General features: G+C 43.1%; 2 protein-coding genes across 3 annotated transcripts; one reads left to right on the top strand and one right to left on the bottom strand.

The window, feature by feature from the left end:
• rufy1 (RUN and FYVE domain containing 1) lies at positions 1-5,653 on the bottom strand. Of its 2 annotated transcripts, none has more exons than XM_068714493.1 (17): positions 5,326-5,653; positions 4,873-5,052; positions 4,675-4,792; positions 4,475-4,576; positions 4,203-4,326; positions 4,024-4,085; positions 3,733-3,868; positions 3,336-3,437; positions 3,127-3,243; positions 2,762-2,929; positions 2,571-2,668; positions 2,367-2,486; positions 1,729-1,858; positions 1,202-1,296; positions 1,065-1,113; positions 890-967; positions 1-810 (listed from the first exon to the last, which is right to left on the bottom strand). In XM_068714493.1, the coding sequence occupies exons 1-17, from the start codon at positions 5,645-5,647 to the stop codon at positions 667-669; spliced, it is 2,145 nt and encodes a 714-aa protein (XP_068570594.1). In that variant the 5' UTR covers positions 5,648-5,653; the 3' UTR covers positions 1-666. The 2 variants fall into 2 exon arrangements, with proteins under 2 accessions (XP_068570594.1, XP_068570593.1); XM_068714492.1 differs by having other exon boundaries at positions 3,315-3,437; positions 5,326-5,648.
• A 1,613-nt stretch (positions 5,654-7,266) lies between these two features.
• Positions 7,267-10,727, top strand: hbegfa (heparin-binding EGF-like growth factor a). Its single transcript, XM_068714491.1, has 6 exons — positions 7,267-7,490; positions 8,263-8,508; positions 8,603-8,801; positions 8,891-9,046; positions 9,222-9,308; positions 9,431-10,727. Exons 1-5 carry the CDS (start codon positions 7,445-7,447, stop codon positions 9,292-9,294), a joined length of 720 nt encoding a protein of 239 aa, XP_068570592.1. The 5' UTR covers positions 7,267-7,444; the 3' UTR covers positions 9,295-9,308; positions 9,431-10,727.
• The last annotated feature ends 6,925 nt before the right edge of the window (positions 10,728-17,652 follow it).

Raw genomic sequence — 17,652 nt, 5'->3', positions numbered from 1 at the left:
TTGCAAAAAAGAGGCTTTATTCATTTATCAAATACCGAGATAAAAAACTTTTGGTCACCATTCCCAAATTAAGAAAATGGCTTCGTAGCAGTTGACACGACACAAACCCTGCGGTAAGAATACATTCTAAAATAGATTTGTTAACATTCTACAGTCATGTACAACGATTTTGCATGTATGCAGCAGTGGGGCCATAGCTGTAAAAATTTAGTAGATGCATGACAAATATGAATAATAAAGTGAAGTACATCGTTCAGAATCACAATAATGATCTTCAGTAACCAACAGTGTCTTAGATGGGAGGTGTGAATTAGAAAAACTACACTTTAAATGGTCAGTTTATCAAGTACCAAGTTATTGTTATTCCAGCCCAAAGAAACATGAATCACAAATATCCTAAATTATTTCAAGCGAACTCAAGCCTCCTTAACATAGTATCCATAAACTATTAGCTCATCCCATCAGTGTTAAAAGGTGGCCCCCTTATTTAATACAGGTGAACTAATGCTCCTGAATTTCAGGCAACAGTGGAAATGGAACACCAAATCACATTTCCATAAGATTTGATGACATTCTTCTAACAAGTACTTCATAAAAATCATAGTGGGTGAGTATGTGCAGTGTTAGAACGCTCTTGTAGAAACATTACGCCTCGTAGGTGTTCTGTCAGGAAGCTGTGGAGGAGCTTCTCTGCAGCAAGAGGGCGTGGCACACGTCGCACACCCGCACAGGCCGAGGGTAGGACGGTAAGGCCAGCTCATTGCTGGAGCAAGTGTTGCAGTAGATGTCGCCACAGTTTCTACAGTGGTGCTGCAACACACAAACACCTCATTGACGTCGCTGTGAAGATTCATATAGAAGTACAACTAATATGAAAAAAAGAGGCTACCTTTCTGCGTGCGATGGAGAATTCCTTCTCGCAGTGCTTGCAATGAGTGGCCTCATCGTCCTTCAGCCAGGCGTGGCCCTGATGGAGGCAACGAACATACAAGATGGGACTTGTCAAGATCTTTAATAAATTTGACAGCAGCAACTGTACAAGTACACCATCCTTCACGTTGTACCTTCAGAGCTTTGTTGACCTCCTTGAAGTCCTCCATCTTGAGTTTAGACCTTTGACAGATGAAAGCAACACAAACCACATGAAATGACACACGCTTTAACGAAGAAGAAAATAGATTTTAAAACAAGAAGTACTGACTGGCTGAGGTGCTGCCCCATCTCCTGCAGAGCCTGCTCCTGCTGCCCACATGTCTGCTGCAGCTGCCGCTTCTCATGCTTCAAATCCTGCAGCTCCTGCACCACCGGTTCACAAGAAACAAGAACATCACAAGACTGCACAGGACCAGCAAGTATTTGCTCAAAGTCACTTTAGAAAAACCTAAATAGGATGAATAATGCTTTGCTGAGTCTGTTGCACCAGTCGAACTACTGCAAATATGTAGCAAATATTGATATAGTACGTATGGCATATTCAAACAAAAAACCCTCTTGAACTGCAGCATCTAATGCAAATAATCCTGGAAACAGGAATTCAAATAAATAAATGAAGCCCTTTTGTGCCTGTGTGTGGAAGTTATACATACTATGTTCCTGAAAAAAATCGAATTGTACCGCCCAAATTCATGAAGACTTCTGCAAAGAGAATTTAGACACTACGTATAATCCACTAACACGGTTTTTCATTATTTTGAGAGAAGACCCCTGGAGGGTGAGTGTGACACTGACCGCGTGAAGGCCCTGCAGTTGTTGCAGCTGTGTGCGGAGCTCGGTGCTGTTGTCCTGTTCCTGCTGGAGAGCTTTCTGCAGGCTTTGTCTCTGTTCCCTCTCAGTGCGCAGCTCGTTCTCCAAACCCAGCCTGAGAACAGAGGGGAGACACGGACATTCTTAAAGCCAACCATCAGAGCAAAACGTCAACTTATTCCTTCTCAAAACATTACTTATGTAATTAATGTCAGTTAAAGAAAAAAAAATGATTACTATTAATTTAGGAAAGATACAGGTGATTTGTATTCAGTGTAAAACGAAAATAGACAGAGCATCTGAGGACCTATCTATTCTATTGCATCTATCAAAGCTGCATAGGCTGCAATTGACAATATATTGGTATTTAAGCAGAAAACAATGACATAAAGGAAACCTTCTCCAGTACACAGAGTTACTAAAGTCACTATTGAAGTCGATTTGAAAGTTTATTTGATCTTTAAAAGGAAGTGTGAGCTCAGACGCGTTCATTACTTAACTGCTCCTCAGTCTTGCATTAACTTAATTTTGCCTTTTATTCCATGTGAAGTACATATTTAAAGTCATGTTATGCTTTCTCTTTTGCGGTTCGGGAACTTTTTCCCAACTGTGTGAGTGTTAACCTTTGTGTGTCCAGGTCAGTCAGTTGTCTCTGCAAAGCATCCACTTTTCCTTCCAGCTCCACCCTCATATCTTTGTCCGACTGGTCACTTTGTTTGCGCTCTTGCTCAGAGTTCTGTAGTCTGTGAGGCACAAACAGCCAGGGAGAAGAATATTACTTTAAAAAGGAATATCATTTTGAAAACAGACACATGCACAATACACACCTCTGCTCCAGTTCCATCATGGCTCTCTCCATTTCGTCCATCTTCTGCTCAAGCTGCACCGCCTCCGTCTGCTTTTTTTCTGCCACTCGTTCCGAATCCTTAAAAAGAGCCACAGGGGTTGTATTATTGTGCGTTCTGTCTGAGTGGCCATGCAAGAGAAAGGAAAAAAGGGTGCATTCATGTGTGTGTACCTGAGCTTTGTGGAACATTTGCAGGTTAAGAGTCTTGACTTGGTCGAGCTGGAGCCGCAGGGCTGCCAGCGTGTCCTGTTTCTCATGCGTGTCCTTCTCCAGCAGCCTCATGGCCACCTCCATCTCCTGCTTCAGGCCCACCTGGAGCTCCAACTCACGCTCCAGCTCCTGCATTGCAAACACACAAAAGGCATGAGTCTAATCAGTGCAATAAAAACAGTAGTGTGGCTTAAGTTCCTGCTAACAGGAGGCCATATGACTCATCACCACTCACGCTGCTGGCTTCTGTCTAACTATGTATGAAGACTAATTGTTATTTGCCACATGCATGACGTATTCTAGTGCTTTATATAGCCGGTTGATACCTGACGAATGCGTTTTTCCTCTTTATACTGCTTCCAAACCACGTTGTACATCTCATCCAGGCCCTGTCGAGTCTGTTTGTACGTCTCCAGCTCCACCTGGCTGTCCTGGAGGGCTGCCTGGACAAACAACAACACATTACACAGTTTGAGTGTTTTTTCTACATTAGGAGTGATTTAGTCGCCATCACCTTTTGTAGTTGCGTTCTGACCTCTTCCTTTTTCTGGCTGGATTGCAAGATCGTCTCATTCTCCTTTCTGAGCTGTTCCTGTTCTTCCCGCAGAGAGTTGATTCTGTCCGTCGCTGCTGTCAGCTGAGAAAAAACAAAACACGCGCCCATCAGTAAGGCGACGCACGGCTCATGTACAAAGATGCTGTGTTGACATTGGAGGGGAATGGCTTCTTTTAAGACGATTGAAGCCATCTTAAAATGTATCACACCCACCAATTACAAGCACAATCACACAACAGTTCACACACACACACACACACACACACACACACACACACACACACACACACACACACACACACACACACACACACACGCACACACACACACACACACACACACACACACACACACACACACAGAGAGAGAGTCTGACCTCCTCTACAAGTTTGCTGTTGGTCTTCTCTATAGAGTCCATCTTGGCCTGAAGGTCAGTGACGGTGCCACTCAGGTGACGATTCAACTCCTCAATGTAGTGCTTCTGATCCAATATGGCTGTCATCTTAGTATCACTGAAAGAGAAAGAATAAAGCAAGTTTAGGGGGTTGAGCGTGCATTGGGTCTGTGCGGGATTGAACCGTTATCGTGCCAGGGGCTACGGTTCAAACTACAAATAGAACAGAGCGGTTCAAAACATGCTCAGATCATCTGAAGAGCAGGCACTCACTCTTTTGGTGTCTCACTGTTGGCAGTGTCTTTCAGATACAGGGAGAAGTCAATGACTCCCACCTGAATGGGGAAAGAGAAAGTGATCACTGTGTGTGCTCGATCATTTGTCTCTCAAAAGAGACAAATGAGACGTGACAACTGGGATGTGAAGGCCTGCAAAAACCTGTCAGCACTCACCTGAGAATCCAGATCCTCCCCTTTTATACACAGGTTAGCGTCAATTACGTTGAGGCCCACCAGGAGCCCCCCCATCACCGCACCCTCATCCTCCACCATCAATGCCCCAGAGTCATAAAACTCACTAAGAGGAGCCAAACACAGAGGGGATTGGAAAAATAATCAATTTAAATAGTGGGGGAATTAGCTGTTAACAGACAAATTAACATATTCATATTCTCAAATAAAAAAGCAGCCATGTTAAGCCCAGGTAACTTATCATGGTTACTAACCTCAGGAGATCTTTGCGGTCCAGCAGAGCTTTCATATAGTCCGCTACTGTCTTCTGCATGAGCGCTAGATGCAGCCAAGCCCTTGCTCTGCCCAAACCGGTCCTGAACAGAGAATAAAAAAGGAAAATGAACCCACCAATAACCAACTTAAGTATATCTTACGTTGCAGGTGTACTGGAAGATGGTTTGCAATAGCATACTTAATGCCGGGCAGGTCTCTGGCACTTGTGGCAATGTTGACAGACTCCGGACACAACTTCTCAACCAGCTCCAGAGGTCCCCAGATGGACTTGTTCTGACCAATAAAGGATTTCTTGGCTGAAAATAAAATAAAATGTAAAAGTAATTTCTGCTTGTTTTGCTAGTGACTTTGAGGTCAGCCTCACTGATTGCCTCACCTTTCAGCCCATGTTTGAGGCAATGCTCCAGGACGATGAAGAACTGCTGCAGAGGAGGGTACTCCGAGTCCAGCGTCCTGCCCAGACTCAGGGAGGACTGAATTAAGACTTTGATGCTAAGCTTCATCATGCTGAGGAGGTTGGATCTTTCTATTGCCATGGGGTCTTTGAGGGGCAGAACTGTGAAAGGGTGCAAGGCAAAGGAAAAGCATTGAATGAGAACTGTCACACATATGCAGGCTTGGAGGAAGAAGTCGTGCAAGCCTGTGTCCATGAGTTCACGGTCCCCAAACCTTAAAATCAAGACTTAGCTCTTGAAGTCATGTGTGCTGACAGCTGACCGTTTCCAATATGAAGTAGTGAGTTGGACTTTCAGGCTGTAATGTTGTGTAACTTAACTAAGTAAAATTGGGAACATTAGAGTGTTAAAGGTTAATAATATTCACAGCCTACCTGGAAGCGTTTTTGAAGTGTTGTTGAGATCATTATTGGACTCCAGCTCCGTCGGAGCGCTCGCAGCGGATCTCTGGGCGGCAGCGTAGCTCACCCCGCTGCTAATCGTTTCCGTGGCCTTCCGAGCCAGAGACAGGATAGGAGCCGACCAGCTGCTCGCTGCCGCCGCCGGAACCGGAGCCGGATTCTCTGTGCGGTCCTGCCCGTCGCTGTCGTCGGACTCGTCGTCGGGCACGGCTTCCGAAACTTGGGGCTCATCTAGCTGCTGTTTTGGTTCGCTACCCTCAACAGCTGTGTTTACCTCCCCTGCCTCGTCGGCCATATTTGCCCCCCCCCCCTCCCTCTCTCCGAGTATCCACGTGACCGGAGCAGAGCAATCACGCGCGCTGTGAAAACTTTGTTCTTCTTCGTTTGAGTTATTGGCGGTTAGGAAGTCAGTAGCGCACCACTGCCACCTACTGGACTGGGGCGCGTGCGCAGCAGACAGCCTGTCCTCAGGAAACAATCCTGAGGATTTGATTCACTCTAAAACCAGCAAAATAGGCGTTTCCTATAGAAAACACACTGACATGTGACAGTAAGCCAAGTAATGTTTGTTCATGTTTGGTATCACTTTGCTTACCCCCTAAACCCTATATAACTTTCCAAATCTCACACTACAGCTATAGTAACAAGTCCTTACATACATACATACATACAAATGTTATGAAAACAACCTTTCCTGAAGACCACGTAATTATTCTTGATCTCAGAAGTTGCTGACAAGATAATGAGCGTAATGAGCAAACCGATTAGTGACTTCTCGCCACTCCTTTTACAACTCCAAACAAGTCCCATTGAGGTCCTTATGTAGTCCTTTCCAAGTGTGATTTAGTTCCTAGTTTAACCACGTGGCGGCGCAGACAAGCTGTGCGTCATTCGCCTATTGAACCTGTTACAAGGTGCTTTTATTATTCATAGGCCTAAAGAAACTCCCCAGTGCAGTTTATACCTTGTAACTGTTAAGACTTTAAAAGTGAGTGGATGAGTACGACTAAATGATTTGTATTTTCATATGAGTTATTTTTATTATTATTATAAATAGTAAACATTTCAGTAAATATGGGCATATTTCACAATTTATCCTTTTTTGATGAGACTTTCTATCTATCTATCTATCTATCTATCTATCTATCTATCTATCTATCTATCTATCTATCTATCCATCCATCCATCATCTATCCATCCATCCATCCATCCATCCATCCATCCATCCATCCATCCATCCATCCATCTATCTATCTATCTATCTATCTATCTATCTATCTATCTATCTATCTATCTATCTATCCATCCATCTATCTATCTATCTATCCATCCATCTAAAAAGACAGCAGAGTGATGAGAAAGATATATATGATATTGCCAGCCATGAAATACTAACATAACTCTTAAAAACATCTGAAATCCTGAAAGATCAGATAAAGCAACACACACTGCGTCTTATAGAAATGAGAGTCAGTGTTTTGAAAGACCGGGGCACTTCAGGTAGGTGAAAGCTTAAAGCAGAAGATGGGGCTAACATATTGCCATATCATAATTCATTTACATCAACTTTAACTTATACAGGGTGTACATTTAATAGTAGGCTAAATATCGTCTACTTACATATTATACATCATGATAATGCCTACCACAGTGACTATCAGAGTATTTTTAATTGTATTTAAAGTGGCCCTACATACAGCAGTGCTCCACACCAAAGTGATTCGCCTAAAAATCCATAAATGAATGCAGTAATGTACTGATATCGTTTTAAAAACGAGTGCCCACTTTGTCCAGTCTGTGTCTTCCACTACACGTTGTTCACAACGGTGTGTGGCGCACTGAGCAGCCTCTGTAGGCGTGGTGAAGCGAGGAGGGCCCATAAATACCGCGGTGCCTCAGTCCGTGCGCTCCTTCACTCCGCTCCTCTGACGCTGAAACAGGCGGATTTAATTCACACAAACGCACCGAGAGAGAGAGAGAGAGACAGAGAGAGAGAGAAAAAAAAGCGAGAAGGAAGGAATATTTAGTAAACGGAACAAGTGGAAGGAATACAACTTGTAGATCATCGAATTTGTTTTCCCCAAGTTTGGACATGATGAGGATTTTCGGTGTTGTGCTCCTACTGGTTCACGCCTTGGGTGAGTTTCACGTGCGCTTATGTGAGATAACGACGTCCTTCTGTGTTGAGTGGCATTGTACTGTTAGACAGTAGCTGTCTGTGTCTACCTCTCTTCTGGGCTATCGGTGTGAGCCGGGCTGTAACATGTCTTGTAAACTTCATAACCTTTAAGGCTTTTCAAGATGCCAGGCTATTCGGGAGCTAACGGGGTCATCTCTCTATTTTAGAGCATGCTTTATGTAACTGGATACATTTATTTTTAACTCATATTCTTGCCTGACATTAGCTAACTGTCTGTCCATGCATTTCATGTGTGTGTATATGAGACACAGGGACTATATGCCAACTTCTATTTGCCCCCTCCCTCCCACTACTTTTCCCTTCCAAAGCCCACACATTGAAACTGTCCCTCCGCCGGAAGGACCTGTATTTCTAGTTCAAGCCCCACTTTTGGCCAGCTGCTACTCTGCCAAAGTGCTCCTGAGCAAAGGGGGGTGAATACCTGCCAACCCCTTGAGGACCCTGCTCTGTATCTCAGCCTGTGCGTTTCCTAACAGGGATTAGCATGATTGCACTGAAAGCCCAAAATCCTGCCTGGAGCTTCCTTGTGCACAACATGTTTCGACTTGTCCTCAGAGGTCCTCCCACCTTGGCACACTAACCTGTTTGCACTGATCGTCCCCTAGAGGAAGAGTTTCTGAGGTGTTTAGGGGGAGGCCTATTCTGTCAGACTTTATGGAACCAAACGTACATGCAATTTTAACATTTTTAACACTCCTTCTTTTCTCCAGTGGTATCCAGACCGGCCAGCAGTGCTGCAGTTGACAGGTATGAAAGCGACAGGCAGCGGCACACGACTGTGATCAACTTGGACACGACCAAACACAGGAGGGTGGAGGAGGAGAGCAGAAGTGTGAGTGCGACAACAGCGGAGTATGGTCAGGAGGGCGAGGAGGAGGAGGAGGAGGACTACGGGGATTATTATGAAGACGAGTATGAAGATGGCCTGTCTGGAGACTATGCAGAGTTGCCACGAAGTAAGGGAGTTTGCCACTTCTCAAATTTCTCACCACTTTCCTCCTCAACAAATATAATAAAATGTAATTTTGATTTGTTCTGTTTTCGGTTTAGTTGCCATGGTAAGCAAACCCAAAGATCCGTCTCCCATCCTGGAGACAGCAAGCACTGAAGGACAGAGAAGGAGAGGAAAGGGAAGAAAGAGGGGGAAGGGAAAGGGCAAGAAGAGGAATCCTTGCCTGAGGAAGTACAAAGATTTCTGCATTCACGGCACCTGCCAATACCTGAGGGACATCCACGCCCCGTCCTGTGTGTAAGTATCTCTGCATCTGTCTGCACACCATCTCCACCACTCGGGATCCGCCGAATTATTAACCAATTCGCTCTCCGTCCTGTCTGCAGGTGCCACACAAGCTACTCTGGGGAAAGGTGTCAGTTCTTCACGTTGCCCTTGGAGAAGCCCCAGGAGGGCTACAACCGGACCACAGCTCTGGCCGTGGTGGCGGTGGTGCTGTCGTCCGTCTGCCTCACCATCATAGGCCTTTTGTTGTTGCTCAGGTAAGGGAAACACACACAGATCCACTCTCAAACACACACTAACAACCGTACACACACACACACACGCACGCATGCGTGGACAGATAAAGGACTTTTCTGGTAACTTAGCAGCTACTTGCCATAGATGGACACAGAAAATAGTCTGAACAAGCATCTTTTCTTTTGTCGATCACAGGTTTCACAAGCGGGGAGCGTATGATGTAGAGAATGAAGAGAAGGTCAAACTAGGGTTAGCGTCCAACCACTGAGGAGACAAAGAGAGGTGAGTAGTGAGGACCAGGGCTACATACACTGACAAACACCATAATTTTTTTTTCTTCTTCTCTGTCGCCTGAACGAAATAAGTTTTTATTCATTGCCTTTCTCTCTTTTTTTTCATGTTAGACAAAGATGTGGAAATTCTACCTCAAAATAGAAAAAGAGAAGTGAACTGCGAAGGGAAGGTCCTGGAGGGAAAAGGACCGTACACGAAGAAGGGAACCGGGGTTGTCGTCTGCCTTGACCCTCTGCTAGACGTTCAGATGAAAAATGGGCAGGTTAACATATTCCTGAAGGCCTCAGAAGAAGTCGGCCCACCTGAAACTGGAATACTAACGGCCCAGAGGATGGACTGAAGATGTGACGAGCCGTAGGTGATGAGCACGAAGGAACGAGGAGGAGAAGAAGAAGAAGGAACATGTCTAGACTCTGTGCTGCTTCTTGACTGTGTGAAAAGAGGTCGTTTTGGACTGAACTGAACAAGATTTTTAGCAAAAGCATTTTGTATTTTCCTGCACAAGTCCATCTTTTTTGTTGTTGTGTACAGTAAACCGTATATTTATAATTTGTATTTATTTATTTAAGCTAACTGTATTTATAGAGATTTTAACCACCTTTTTAAAATAATGATGTTACAGTTGTTTTTATATTTGTTATTGGACGATATTTATTTATGAAACAGAAAAGCAAAAGCTGAAGCTCATGGAGAGATTCAGTATTTCATGAAAAGAGATTCGATGCATAATTATCTGATTTCTGGCTTTAAATTCCGCACTCAGTAGATGATCAATAGCACTGTGATTAATGGATTGATTGTTGAATAGAAATGATCGTTATTTAAATTATTCAGGCTAGTTTCATTGAGAGCAACGCCCTGCTCGCACTCACATGGTTACAAACATTCACACCTGGAAGCTGCCCAGTTGGATCTGTAAGCCTCTAGGCAGCACTGGGCCTTGCTCAAAGGCACCACGGCGGTGGTAATGGGGTAGAAGCTGCTCTTACTCCCAAATTTGTCTTGCAGGTTTGGGGATCTTTATTCTGCATAAGGCTGAGTCTTCTGCCTCATTGTTATCAGATCAATGCCTGTCATTACGATACATTGCACGGGCTGTGTATTGATTAAAAGCAACAAAGAGAACTGCCCTCAGCGTCTGTATTGTTACGAAGCGTTTAAAAACGAGTCGAATATCAAATGCACTGTAGCAATAATTTGGTATAAATATGTTGTCCTGTTGTCTTACCGCCATTAGGGGAGTAAACCCTTCAGATCCATGTTAAGCTGTCAAGCAAAAGAGAAAATAAAATGTGAATTACAGTGTTCCACCCTTTCAAATCCTGTCCTGCAGTTTTGAAGTGATTTTTATTTATGTGATTTTTTTTTTTTTTCTTCCCAGAGCGAAATAAAAAAAGACTCAAAGACTTTTAGACTCAAGTAATTTTTACTTCATTACACCAAACCTCTGTGCTCTCAGCATTAATAGGAACATATGTTGTACTGGCAGATCAGTTAAGCTATAGGTCAAGGTTATTTTTGTCTTTGGTTGACTTCCTGAGTCGGGCTGCACATTAATGTGATATTTTAGAGTGGCTGGTCCGGATAATGATAACACAAGTGTGTTCTTTTGGCCCATTCAGGAGCTGTAATTAAAGTAAACATGTTTGTATTTCCCCTGTCTCTGACGTGTGAGCAACCGCTTTTAACCGAAGCACCTGTATCCTGGCCATTAGTGCTTTTATGTCCAGTGCTCAAAAGACAAATATTTTTAGTCAGTGCTGTGTAGATAGGGCGTCAGAAAGTCCTCCTAGTTTATTATGTTTAATATGGTTATCTGGGTAGGTAATAAAATGTGGATACCAATGTTTAATCACTATTTATTTTCCAATACTGTTAAACAAATGATTGTTTGCCATGTTTCCCAGAGGCCTTTCTCTTTGGACCAAATGTAAAAGAAAACATTGTCAGTTTCATGTGTTGTCAACAGCGTCATCAGACTCACTGACAGATCAATCATAATGAGTGCGGTCAGGACTCACTTGCCTCTGTGTGTACGTACTGAGCCCCGGGGAACAGATGTGCGGCATACATGCCGGAGAACACCTGATGTTCAGCCACAACACGTTGTGCCACAGCACCACACACCATTACTCACACAGCCAACAGATGTCATGTTCAAAGACACACCACCAAGTCTTACATCTGAGACCTCAACCAGCCCTGAATGCCGCAGAGTTCAGAGAGACCACATACGGCAAATTCTAGCAGGATGCAACAATGCTGTCATGTATGCTGCACGCAGGTTTAATGGGGGTAAGGAAAGTCAAAAGACTCAGCTGGACTCAAAGGCAGGCTTAGACCCAACCATTTGTTAGTCACCCCTTGAAGTCACCTCCTACACGGATGTTGTTACACAGACACTACGTGTGTGTGTGTGTGTGTGTGTGTGTGTGTGTGTGTGTGTGTGTGTGTGTGTGTGTGTGTGTGTGTGAGTGTGTGTTGGGGGTGTATGTGGTAGAGTAATGCTTTGGTGCTGGGTCTGTGTGGGTAACAGGGGTTAACCAACCATTACAAGCAAAAAGTACACAGTAAAACAGGAGTGTTTACATGTTTGCTATGGGATAGTTTTCAACACTGTTTGTGGCTTCGATTCCCATACTTTCTATATATACTGAATAAACAAAATACTGTCGGACTCATGTGTTCACACTGGGGGATGGTATAGTTAAAGACAGATGTTCAGCTGAACCATAAGGGTGTGGTACCTGATTCAGGACTTAGCACTCCTTATTAAGCAACTAAAAGACAGCAGTTCAGCATTTAACTTTCTCAGTTAAAAAGCAATCCATGCACAAGTGTTCAACTTGTACTTTAAGTAGATGAACTCTATGCATGTCATATATGTTAAGTTAAATTCCTAATACTTTATTTGTCTTTCAATTTGAGGCAAGCAAATACACAAAAACACACAATTCATTCACATGAATAAAACAATGTAGATGATGGTGTAGGCCAATATTATTTAGGTTAAAGGGGACGTATCATGAAAAACTAGTGCTTCCCATGCATTTGGGTAGCTTGACTGCCTTTCAACCCACAAAGAGTGAAATAGATTTTAGTGGCATATTTTGCACTGTAGTAGTTCTCCTGAAGACCAGTAAAGAGACTCTGGTGTGGAAAAACATTCAGACCCATTGGATTATCTGAAAAATGTTGCCGCAAAGCTAAAACAGATCTGTTTTTATTCACTCATGAAAAGTTGATATTTTGGAGACAAATGGTTTTCAGGGGACAACGACAATATGCTGACGATGTTGGTCTCTCAGTTATAATCGTAGCTAATTTTCCATTCTGTATATATCCACAGGATTTCATACGCAGTACGTATGTATGTGTATGTGTGTTTGTATGTGAGACAGGGGCTAGTCATCTACCGTAGTGGAGCCACCTAATCCCGGCCTCTCAATGTCAAGTAGCAGAGCACACAGAAATAGTGCTGTGCAGTCATGCTCACATAGCTGCTATTCCCGGGGCTGGTGGCCACCAAAGAGCCAGAATGCCGAGAGAGAAGGGAGTTCGCTGCGTTCTGTTGCTCAGTGGCCTGGTGGACCACAGCCAGGAAATAATGTCCGTCATGGTGGCCCATCATCAGGCATCAGCGCTGCACCAGTCCTGAATTTTCCTTGTAGGGTCACAGTAATAGCAACGCTGTCTCTTGTCCTCTCCTCCTGAGTGTTCTTGAATGTTCCTAGAGAGACATAACGAGGATATATCCACAGATCAGGAGGCATTTCCTTGCAGGGTGGCCAAAATTCATTGGAAGCAGAAGATTTCATTGTGTGCCACAGTTCATGGGAATTGACGGTGTACAAAGAATGCAGTTGTTTTCGATACTTCTTTGGCAACATTTGTTAACATCAAGCTCGCCAAAACTAATTTGACTTCATGCGCCTTTGTCTGTAACATAAAAAACTTTTATGTTTCACACTAATTTTAGTTTAATTTACAGTGAAAATGTTTTAAAGATCTCTCTTTCAGTACATTATGTATGTTGGAGGTTGCTGACCTCTGCTTTAAAGCCTTTACAGTGTATTCTCTTACTTTGCTGATGAAAGATTCTGTATCAGTGCAGCATATAGGTGTTCTGAGAATGTTGTATAGTTCTAGCAACCTAATATTTCTCTCTAAAGCTTTTACAAAAAGATTTAAATTCATCAGCAAAGTCAACTATTCTGATGTTTTGATACATTGCCAAATAGACTTGAGATTATCAGATGCTTTAGAGGTTGTATTGGATTACCTCAGTGTGAGGAGGGTGAGTTTGTTGTGAAAGGTGTTTCCTGCCCCACTGAGGACCAACAATGGGTGGTTTCCACTGATATGGAAGTGCGCACGCCAACAGTTGGAAACGCAATTATTGTCTGACCGGATATCATCAACAGGAACACATTATTACCTGAAATGAATGAGTGTGTGTGTGTGTGTGTGTGTGTGTGTGTGTGTGTGTGTGTGTGTGTGTGTGTGTCAGAATATGCTTCAGATGTTAAAGATAACATTTTAATTTGGTATTCCGTAAAAAAATAAAATGTTTTTGCATGTGTGTGTTTGCTCGATGCTAGCACAAACTAAGATCGTCAATTGCTCCTGTAAAGTAGAAATGAAGCGCCAGCACAGCCTCAGTGTGCCACTCAGGCCTGATTGATGAGGTGATAACAGCGACGTATTCATTGTCGCATGACAAAATGAGGCTGCGATGGATCAGTGTGTTGTCCAGTCTGTCGTCCCGTTTACACGCTGAGGACGGCCAAGGAGGAGAAGAGGAGGTAGGCGGGTGGGATGACAGGATGACAGGAATGAAGAGGAGTGAGGGATAAGGTCGACGTGGTAACACGAGACAGGGAGTGAAAGAAGAAGAGAGGATGGAGAATGGGTCAAGGTGAAAACTTCTACTTAAGAGGGTGCAGACTTGTCTTCGCCTGCCAGTGGATAACAAAGATTAAGGAGTTAGAGGAGCGGTGTCACTGCCTATTATAGCTCTCACTCTTCCTTCTCTGGTCCTTTACTTTGATTTACCCTTCAGTTCCTGTGAACTACCTACTTTATTCCTGTTCTCCTTACATCCCTATTCCCTCCTCCATTTCCTCATCCTTTTCCTGTCTCTTTTTTCGTCCTTAACCCCTAAAACTGACACATGTTCAGAGGCAGTCTTACCAAAAGGGCAAAAGAAGCCACATAGTTGACTTCAGCCTGCAAATGGGAAATAAAAATATTAAGTAATGAAGGCTAATTTTTTCATTAATTTAGAAGATATTTACTTACTGACCAACTCCCCTCATTTGTCAGATTAAAAATTGGTCATTCTTGAGTCATGCCCACTCCCTCCACTACTTCATCAAGCTGAGCTCTCAACCTCAAACATGTTTTTTAACCACTGCACCAAAAGCTACAAGGGAAATATGAAAATATTGCTGCAAGTTCTCATTCCCAACGCGCCAAATAATGCAGTTTAGTCAGTGTGCTCATTTAGCATGTGTATGCGTAATGCGTTTGTGTAATGCGGCACACAAACACAGGACTTCTGGCCAGCAGATTGCTGGTCATGTCCGGTGCGAAACCAAAAGCAAAGTTCACATTTTGTTACTTCAGTCGTCGGCTACATGACTTGTTTGTCGCTTGACTCGCTTGAGTCCTTTGATGTCAACATCGCTCTTTTCCTAAACCTAACTAAGTGGTTTTGTTGCCAAGACCTAATAGTTTAAAATACATTATCAATAAAATGAGCATTTATTGACACGCTGAAGCTTAAGGCCAACGGTAAAAAAGTTTTCTCGCTTCCGGGTTTACTATGACGTCCACTGAATATGCACAGTAGTGTTTCTCACAAAATTGGAAGGAAGGCTGAGCGCCGTATCCAGATCTTATTATACATCCATGGCTGGGAGTCAATTAGCTTAGTGTAGCATTAGAACTGTAAGCAGGGGGAGATAGCTAGCCTAACTCATTCAAAAGTTCAAAAATAAGCATAAGCACCCCTATAGCTCACTAATTATCACATTATACATTGTTTGCTTAACTTTGGAGTGAGTCAAGCTACCGTTTCTTTATGGTTCCAGTCCATAGAGCACACAGACATGTGAGTGTTATTGATCTTCTCTTCTAATCCTCAAGCGTGTGTCCTAAATACCAAATTCCTTTCCTTCAAAGTTACAGTACAACCCTAAAGATTTCTGTCATGGTTACTTTGATGGGACTTTGGTTACTGGTGGTGGTAAGAAAGTTTTAATAATATGGGCTTTCAAAATTACACATAAGAAAAAAAAAGATCCAGTCAGTCAGCCAACAATCAACAGACAGATTTGATGTTGTCTACTGCATCGCGTCTCGTATGTGTATGCATGTAATTTGCTTCTCTGTGGGTTAGCAAGTCGAATGCTGTAGAGATACCAGACATATCACAAATGCTGTTCCAGATAATGCAAATCTTATTATATTTTATAACTTACAGGTAAGGTTTAACTGATAATGGTCAGGTTCACAGTTCGCTTAGGACTCACAAATGACCAGGTCTGCCTCTGCTCCACACTGCTGCTTTCTATGTTAGTAGAGTTGAAATAGCAGCTCAGCCCAGTGCTGTCCCTCTCCACTTGCTCCTGATGCCAGCAGGAGTTGGGGCAGGGATACCAGCAGATTCCCCTCTGCTGATGTCACCCTGCAGGACAGACACTTGCGATGTATCATGGTCACACTATTAAATTCTCACTGAGGTCTATTTAGGCCCCAAGGAGGATGATGGTGGCATCGCATTACTTACTGGGTAAGAGGAGAAGAGAGAGTCAGAGACAGAGAGCGAGAGGGACCAGGGTTGGGTGAAGAGGAGACGAGGTAAGGAGGCAGGAGAAAGGAAGGAAGAGAAGAAGAGAGGAACGAAGACAAAGAAAGGGAAGAAACTGAATGTAATTGACCACTTCCCTAATCACCATCACTACTAGCACGCACACTTACACACACACACACACACACACACACACACACACACACACAAGCTAACAAACAACGATAAACAGACAGGAAGACTGGATGACGGCATGCTTGACTCATCTGTTTTCTCTACCCCCTTACAGTATGCCTTGCCGTTCTCTGAAATAAAAATAAAAAAAACTCCTCCCATATCCGCCCAGTGCTTGTGTGCAGAGCACCTAATGGTGGCTTAGAGGATCAGCCCAACGCGTGCTGGCCAGTTGAGCTGGCTGACACCACAGCTTATGACAAAGGAGAGGCGGACGGATGTCAGAGCAGACGGCAGCATGCCCTGCTTACCGCAAGGAGTGGGCTCCATGCATTCCTCTTCACTGTGTTTCCTTTGTGGTCGGCTGATGTTGAAACACCTCACCCCCCCCCCCCCCCCCCCCACCACCACCACCATCCCTCACCCTCAAGACAAACACTTTAAACTTTATTGTTCCAGTTTGATCTTGAAAGTATTGTTAGGAAATTTCCCTTGTGGAGAAATACCTCAATGTAAGATATGTGTAGACTCTCTAAAACAACAATGGCAATTGCTATCCTTCATACTATGGACTAAATTAAAATTAAAATGTCAACATACATTAGCATTTTCTTTTTCATTACTACTCACTTATGCATTAATTGGGTCAAAATAAAAAAAATAAAAAAATAAATATTCAAGAAAGCAATTTTCATTTTCATTTTCACTACTAGCATGGGTGTTCTCTGACAGTATTAAAATGACAAAGTAAACGCCATTTGACAATTTGTTTCCAAAGAATAACCCTGCCCTATATGGTTGATGATGTAAATGTTAATTCAAATGTTAAACTGGAAAAGCATTGCACCACTGAAATTACATTTCAATGCTGTTTTCCTGACTAAACAAAATGGTAAATGCAAAGTGCATTTCATTTTTCAAACTCTGGCAACTTGTCACTCATTCTAGGAAGGCAGGACTTTGTACGCTTGTTCTATTCATAGACCGGAAGTCACATTGTTTATCTGCCTGGGGCAAAATGGTGCAAGCGATTGGGTCTATTGTTTTTCGTTTTGTAAAAAGGCTTTTTTATTTTTATTCTAATATTGTCAGAGAATGCCCATGCTAATAATGAAAATGACAATGCAATTGCGTTTTCAAATTTTCATTTAGATGGTTAGATTACATTTCAATTTTAATTTAGTCGGCAAAATGCTTCGATATCGTGTGTCAGATATACATGTATTCACAGAGCACTGGTTTTGCTGTCCAATAACTTCTCTCTGTACCAATTTTCATTGCAATCCATCCAATAGTTGTCAGGATGTTTCACTAAAAAACCTCAAATGCCAACCTATTTTAGTC

This window comes from Cebidichthys violaceus, unplaced genomic scaffold (assembly GCF_023349555.1).
Source record: "Cebidichthys violaceus isolate CVI_PGR_0920_01 unplaced genomic scaffold, fCebVio1.0.p SCAF_2, whole genome shotgun sequence".
NCBI classification, from domain to species: Eukaryota; Metazoa; Chordata; class Actinopteri; order Perciformes; family Stichaeidae; genus Cebidichthys; species Cebidichthys violaceus.
The sequence above is the reverse complement of the archived record's forward strand: the minus strand, read 5'-3'. Positions and strand labels throughout refer to the sequence as shown.